The sequence below is a fragment of the Ailuropoda melanoleuca genome, chromosome 14, assembly GCF_002007445.2.
Source record: "Ailuropoda melanoleuca isolate Jingjing chromosome 14, ASM200744v2, whole genome shotgun sequence".
Classification (NCBI taxonomy): domain Eukaryota; kingdom Metazoa; phylum Chordata; class Mammalia; order Carnivora; family Ursidae; genus Ailuropoda; species Ailuropoda melanoleuca.
In genome coordinates, this window is record NC_048231.1 from 90180780 (window position 1) to 90188558 (window position 7779).

At 46.8% G+C, this 7779-nt stretch overlaps 1 protein-coding gene across 4 annotated transcripts in view; it reads left to right on the plus strand.

The window, feature by feature from the left end:
- LOC100478605 (O-acyltransferase like protein) overlaps positions 1–7698 on the plus strand; it is a 59925-nt gene extending 52227 nt beyond the window's left edge. For all 4 annotated transcript variants that reach the window (XM_034642907.1, XM_019806445.2, XM_034642908.1 and 1 more), the window contains 3 exons: positions 1705–1891; positions 6838–6980; positions 7263–7698. In XM_034642907.1, the coding sequence (XP_034498798.1) occupies positions 1705–1891; positions 6838–6980; positions 7263–7388 (456 nt within the window). In that variant the 3' untranslated portion in view covers positions 7389–7698. The remainder of the gene's footprint in view (positions 1–1704; positions 1892–6837; positions 6981–7262) is intronic.
- Positions 7699–7779: the final 81 nt, after the last annotated feature.

A 7779-nucleotide genomic window follows, 5' to 3' on the forward strand; every position in this document is an offset into this window, starting at 1 on the left:
AGACCTTGAGCGTAGACCATGTCTTCCCTCTGAATCCCCAACATCTGGCTCTGAAATCACTGAAGTCACTTAATAAGCGAATGAATGAAAGATAATTTGCTTTTCAATGGATGAAGTGCCAATAATTCCTTTGCACTATTAGGGTATGGTGATAGCCCCAAATCTCCTCCGCTAAGCCCTACCTTTGCTTGCCTAGGTCTTGAGGGTACCTCACCTAGGTGCTCCAGAGAAGAGGCCTTTGTCCTTGGGAAATCTTGTCTTGCTTACGGCAGCAACAGGAGATAGGGCTTCACTAGACAGAATGGATGTATAAGGGCGACGTGACTTTTCCTGTAGGTTGGAGTTTCCCCTGAAAATGCACAATTCAGTTGTAGATTACAACAGGGTGCCACTAAAGAGGTGTTTCAGTGTCAACCAGGTTCCAGGTACCCAGGGAGCAGAGGGGCTCTTTGCGACAGAGCATTTGCAAACACTCCAGGGGTTGAGTCAGGACCAGGGAGTAGGGAGCAGAACACAGGTCAAGCTGAGCTGGAGAAACAAGGTAGAAGGGATGGGTAGACCAAACTCAAACCTCTAGAAGCCAGAAAATATGAACACAAAGGTCAAGCTGGAGGCAGCTGGGGCCGATGCCCTATGCTAGGCATGAGTGGAGGCAGGGTGCATTATGAGTGAAAGAGTGAAGGGGATCCTAGCCTAAAAGATGGGGTTTGTAGAGATCCCCCCAAGGAAATGGTTTTCCTCCCATGTAGGCAGAGCTGAGCACAGGAATCTGAGGCCAAAGAGGGGAGAGGTTCTCTTTAGAGACTAGACGGTGGACTGATAAGATGTTAGTTTGGTTCAGTGGAGGGATCATCACAGCAACTTGGGAACTGGAACAGAGAAGCAAGAGAGAGATTCTTGGAAGACAGATGTGAGTCTAAAAAGGTCGAGTAAGGTGACATAAGATCTAAGATCTTGAACTAAGCCCGGTAATAGAATTTAACCCATGGGGCTCTTCTCTGAGCTGGAAAGTTCTCCATTCTCCCGCTCCTGCTGCCATTTTATGACCCCGATGACTAGGGTGCAGCCCAGGTACAGACCGCGTGACGGAAGTGCTGTTGGTGGGCACAGAACCAATCCGGGAGCCTCATTAGGTTAAGGAACAGAATGGGAGGTCAGGAGTGGGTTAGAATATTATCTTTTCTTTTTTCCCTTCTAACTTTCATTTAATAATTATTTGAGATTCATGGCAAGTTGCAAAAATAGCATAGAAGGTCTTGAGTACCCTTGACCCAGGTTCTTCCACTGGTAACATGTTACAGAAGTATGGTAAATTATCACAACCAAGAAATTGACATTGACACAATCCACAGGCCTTAGATCCACCAGTTTTATGTGCACTCACTTGTGTGTGCAATTTTAGCACATAGAGAGTTGTGTAACCACTACCACAAGCAAGGTACACAACTCTGCTGTCACCACAATGATCGCCCTTGTGCTAACTCTTCGTGGTCACGCCCCCCACTCTCCCGCACCCCACCCCAACCCTAACCCCTCATCACCACTAGTCTGAACCTTCCATTTTAGTCAAAGCTGGGCACTGATTGAGGTTTACAAATAGATATGTAAAGTGACACTAATAAGAGAAAAAACGGAATTAGTGTAAAAAGAGGTAAATACACAAAGTCCCAAGTGGCTTGACCCATGTCTCTCCTTTCCCCGTAGGCTCAGGCTGTGCTGGGGTGGATTTGCTCCCTGTCCACCCTGTTCATAGTGGTCGCTCTGGCGTATGTGCTCGATGACACCTCTGTCACCTCTTCCCCTGCCGCTGCTCTGTACCAGGCCCTCCACCGGACCCTGTGGGCGGCCGCCGTGGGCTGGGTCATGCTGGCGTGTCAGGAAGGCTATGGAGGTATGGTGTGGCGTGGGCTGCTGCTTGCGGGTTCACGCCGTGTCCCTTTAAAGGCAACAAATGCAAAAACACAACATACACAGAAGGGCTTTTTTATTCGCTGGAGTGGTTGGTGAAAGACTACTATTGACTCAAAAATATCCATTGGTTTATATCCTAGGGGAGAACTGCCTGCATATTCTGTTTTGGATTTTTACCCTGGTTTATGTACAAATGCATGTTCTGAAAGAAAAACCTGCAGCTTTTCCTATGAATCTAGTTTGGAAGCTGGAGGAGAAAGATAGGGTCACACAGTGAGGACAAAGTGCCAGTGCTAGAGATAAAAGTTCTGGTCACGCTCACCCTGGGCCTCAGTTTCCTTACCTGAGGGTATAGACTGAGTAGTTCCCAAGATCCCCTTAGCCCTCTGATAAGCAGGGAAATTGTCTCTACTGAGCCCGGCTTTCAATGTGTGGAAAAGTCAAGCAGAAAGGGCTTAAATGGAAAGAAAGGGATTCTTCTCCAGATTAGAAATGTCTATTCAAGTCACCTGACATTTTCCCCCTGTCTTTTCTACTTGGCACGAGGTAGGAACTGGGTGCTTGAGGTGTCAGAAAATGACAGGAGAACGCCTGGCAAGAATCATCCAGAAAAAGTTCTGGCCTCACACTGCCCAGAAGCCCTAAAGCGATGAATGTAGAGCCAGGTGGAGCCATGACCCCTTTCCACCCTAGAGAAATAATCAGGATGTGTTTCCACTTGGGCCTGTGAAACCAACCCAGTTAGCCTCAACAGAAGTGTTTGGAAATCATGGTTTAAGGAGAAAAATGATGAAATGATCCTGACATCTCCTGCTAATTGAGCACAGGCTTATGCTGGGCCCCATGGAGAACTTCACCCATACGATCCCGGGTGACCCTGGCCATACCCTTACAGATAGAACCATCAGGAGCTGTTTCTCTGTGAGAAAGATGGTGCCTGGAGATGAAGTAACTGGTAAAGGTAAAGCTTGGTAGCAGCTGAGCTAGAAAGTGAACCCCAGACCAAGTGCAAAGCCAATGCCCAAAGCCCATGACCTTCATTTCTCTGCAACAGTACCCCTCCCAGATGTTTGATTGGTAAAGTCGTTTTTGACTTTGATGAATATATAATGATGAGGAATTTGTCCTTTAATATTTTAACTGTAAAAGCTTTTCCTTATATGGAGAAATGACATTAACAAAGTGGGTTGCATTCTTTCTGACTGATGTATTTGCATTTCTGGGCAGCTGTTTGAATCACATGACCACACCCTAACACTGCTCCCACCCAGTGACAGTGACCCTAAGCTGTCCCCAGAGCCTCAGAACATAGGCAACTACTCCCCCTGGCCCATGATATGTGGCAAGCATCACACTAGGAACTGTCTAATGTGAAAAGTTGAGCTAAATGAAGAATTAACCTGCTAGAGGGAGTGACTTAGGTCAAGTTAGAAGATTAATCGAATTTGCAGCAATATCATTACAGTGGATTAGTAAGTGCTATCGATCATTAGGCTGAGTATGGACAATATCTCCATTAATCCAGGTGACAGACAAGCCCTTTGGTTGTTCTTGAGCAATGTGTCTTTTCAAAGTCTGTTGTCGTTAGCCGATCACAGTTATCTAGGTGTGACTGACATTCTAGGGTTGCATCTCCAATGCTATATTAAGATCTCAAGATTAGTTAGTAGGTGAATGTAGGAGGTGATAGGCAAGATACAGTTCTAGAAAATATGTATCCACCTGGTGACCTTTAGAAAAGTATATTTATAAAGGGAAATCTGAAGAAGAAATGTTCACTGAGACTCTCAGGGTGTGAAGGGATCCTGACGGCTCAAATCATGTGTCTGCCCGCTCAGTCAGGGCCAGCGTAGACCATGGGGGTGTGGTTCCGTGCAAAGTCGTGTTCTGTTGAGTTGCCAGTCATCTTCTGGTACGTTACTCCTCCAGTCAAAACTTTCAGGGCTGCTTTCTGTCCTACAGCAATGGTCCTCAAACTTGAATAATATATGGACCCATTCCAAAGGAATAAGAAGTCTTTTAGATCCCTCATATTGGCTTAAATTTTAATTCTAATTTTACCTAAACATGAGCAAACATAAACCTAGACACAAACTTTTATGTTTATAGCACATACATTGACAAAGCCAAAACAAATTTATAAAGTAACCATAGAAATGGGGCACCGGGCTGGCTCAGTTGGTGGAGTGTGTGGCTCTTAAGCTTGGGGTTGTGAGTTCGAGCCCCAGGTTGGGTGTGGAGATTACTTAAAAATAAAATCTTAAAAAAAAATAATAGAGTAACCATCAAACTATAAAGCCAATAGAATCTGAATCAACAACATTAATTTAATGTGATTAGTGGTTGGCTGGAGCCAGTTGTAGCTGGTGATATGAACAAGATACTGTTTGCCTCAGGAATGTTCTCTTGTGTTTGGTTTACCTGTGCTCTTTGCTGACTTAATTCATCTACAACTGTATTACCCCAGTAATATCTTGGTTGATCTTCTCCTTGGGCACTCACTTTGGGGCAAATGCATCTTTTGTCTGTGAATCCACCTCTATTTATTCACTCAATCTCATAAAATACTTAACAAATGCTTGTTTTATGCCAAGCACTGAGATGCAGGGGCTAGAAGCAATAACAAGAAAAAAATCTCTCTCTTGTAGGAGATCACAGAGGGCTAGGAGAAGTAGAGAGACCAGGAGACTCTAGTAAGCTGAATAATGGCCCCCACAATATCAGGTCTTATGAGGACCTTGCAGATATGATGGTGGCCAACATGAGATGGGGAGATGGGGAGATGGGGAGATTATCCTGGGTTATCCCGGTGGGCCCTAAATGCAGTCAGGTGTATCCTTAAAAGAGGAGAGCAGAGGGAGCTTTGACAGACACACCAAGGAGATGGCGATATGAAGGTGGAGCAGAGCGTTGAAAATGCTGATATTGATGGGAGTGGCCGCAAGCCAAGGAATGCCAGAAGCCCTGAGAAGCTGGAGGAGACAAGGAATGGATTCTTCCCTAGAGCTTACAGAGGGAATGTGACCCTGTCAATACCATGATTTCAGCCAGTGATAGGGGTTTTGGACTTCTAGTCTCCAGAATGGCGTGAGAATACATTTTTGTTGTTTCAAGCCACCATGTTTGTGCAATTTGTTAGAGCGGTCATAGGAAACAAATCCAGAGCCACAGTAAGTAAATACATTTATAATATAATTCCGGGGCACATATATATAGTGAATAAAAATAAAGCAGGGATTGGAGGGTAAATGGAGTAGGGGTGCATTGCAAATACGTGGTATAAAAGCATCATGGGCAGAAGGAATGGTGAGGCACAGGTCTCAAGACTGGAATGCGTTCAATGGGTGGGAGAAACAGCAAGAAGACTAGAGAGATAGGATCAAGGTGGGAGAGTGATGGGAATGAGGACACAGAGGAAGGTGGCAGCCAGGTCATGCAGGGTCTTCATGGACACAGGAAAAAATCCGGATTTTATTTTAAATGTCATGTAATGTCATCTGACCTGTGATTTAACAGATTACTCTAGATGTTGCCTGGGGACTGTAGGGCGGCAAGAACGAGAGCAGAGACCATCAGATCCGGTAGGAAGCTGCTGTAGAGGTCCGTGGAGGAGGAATCCATGGTGGATTCGATGAGGGGGTTCTTGGAGGAGAGGGGGAGAAAGGGTCTGATTGGAGATAGATAGTTTTAATGATAGACTGGCGGCGCTCTGTGCGATACGGGAGAAAGAACAGAATCTGGGATGGCAGCAAAGATTTTGTCCTGAGCAACTGAAACCACGTGATGCATTACTGAGCACTCGAGATAGGGCTGGTGGAAAAGAAAGACAAGCTTTTTCTTTTCTTTTCTCTCTCCCTTTCTTTCTTTCTTTCTTTCTTTCTTTCTTTCTTTCTTTCTTTCTTTCTTTCTTTCTTTCCTTCTTGCCTTAAAACAACAAAAAGTGATTCTCTCATAGTTCTGGAGACTAGAAACCCAAAATCAAGGTGTTGGCAAGGTCCTTCCAGAAGCCCTGTGGGGATCTGTTCCGTGCTCTCTCCTGCCCCCATCCCCCACCGTGGCTGCTGGCAAGCCCCAAGTTCCCGGGCCTGTGGGTGTGCCTCACTCCGGTCTCTGCCTCTGTCTTCACATGGCTTCACCCTGCACCTCTCCTCTGTGTGTCCGTGTCTCCTTTCTGTCTCTTATAAGGACACTCATGTGTGGATTTGAGGCCCACTCTAATTCAGGATAATCTCACCTCGAGTTCCTTACCTTCATTCCATCTGCAAAGACCCTCGTGGCAAATAGACAAGGGTCCAGGTGGACATAGCTTGTGGGAGACCCCTCTTCAAGCCACCAGAGAGAGCAAGAAGTCCCATGCAGAAAGGAATGTCTCATTGCACTTCATTTTAATTATTTTAAATTAAATAGCCCCAAATGGGTAGTGGCTATCATGTGAGACAGCGCAGTTCTAGAAGTTATACCAAGTTACAGAATATTTGTCCTGAAAGGGACTAGCAGCTGACCAAATGCAAGCCCGTCCGTAACCAATGACAAGGCCGAGGTCTGGCGATGCCACCGCCTCGTCCCAAGGCCCAGCAGCTCCTGGGCTGCATCTGGAGCCAGAACCGAAGCTGGTGGAAGGACTTTGCCCCTCGTCTTGCATGTGCCATGGTTTGTGCTCCGGCCCTGAGAGCGTATGAAGGGAGTAGACGGACGGTGAGCTCTACGCTAGCGTCGCTTATTTGTTTCATATTCCTGCAAAGGGAAGTGTTTTTTTGTCTTTTGTTTCTTGTGGGGGTTTTTTTGTTTGGTTGTTTTGGCACAGTCTCTTAAAAATGAGAGTAAAGACCCTCTTAGAAGACGTTCACACAGTCGGGACCAGGGATGGCCCCGCGGAGCCGGAGAGGCGCTCGCGGCTCCGTGAACCGTGCTGTCGGTTCCCTGCAGGTCTGGTGACCCGGCTGCTTTCTTGCCGGCTCTGGACTCTCCCCGCCAGCATCAGTTACGCTTGCTACCTGGCCCACCCGATCCTCATCGTGCTCTACAACGGGCTCCAAGAAACGCTCATTCACTACACCGACACCAACATGGTAAGTGAGTCCCTGCTCCTGGCTCTGGCGTGACTCCACTGTCCCTTCGCTGCTGGCCAAACAAAGCCACCCACTGGCTTGGGGAGAAGCTTGTTCTGTTGTTGTTGCGAAGAGCGTGTTGTCCTTTGTGTTATTTGAGGGTGGGCTTCAGGATAACACCTTTCTCTGATGGTATTTATTTCTAGTTTTAGTGTTCAGGGCTGTCTGTCTTACAGATGCATTTCATACAGCCAGGAATCTGGTAGTAAGATTACGTCCAACTCTGCCCCTTTTTCTCTCCAGTTCTATCTTTTCTCTGGACACTGTTTGCTGACCTTCATCGTGGGGCTGGCCCTGACGCTGTGCATTGAGAAACCATGTCAGGAACTGAAGCGCTACCTGCTGGGACCAATGCCTGCAGGGCCGTGAACGTCCTGGTAAAACCTGAAAGAATGAAGGGGTTCGTTCTGCTGGTGATGAGCAAAAGCAGGCGTGGCCTCATTTATGTAACGAATGCTTGTCCCCCTGGCAAGGGGTGTGAATCTGATTTTGTGAATGTTTAAGATACACAACTTCTCTGTGCTTAATACGGAAAACAATTCTGAGAGTTTACTGCATAAAAGAGCTCTGTGGGGGCGCCTGGGTAGCCCAGTCGTTAAGCGTCTGCCTTCGGCTCAGGGCGTGATCCCGGCGTTCCCGGATCGAGGCCCACATCGGGATCCTTGGCTGGGAGCCTGCTTCTTCCTCTCCCACTCCCCTGCTGTGTTCCCTCTCTCACTGGCTGTCTCTCTGTCACATAAATAAAAATGTTTAAAAAAAA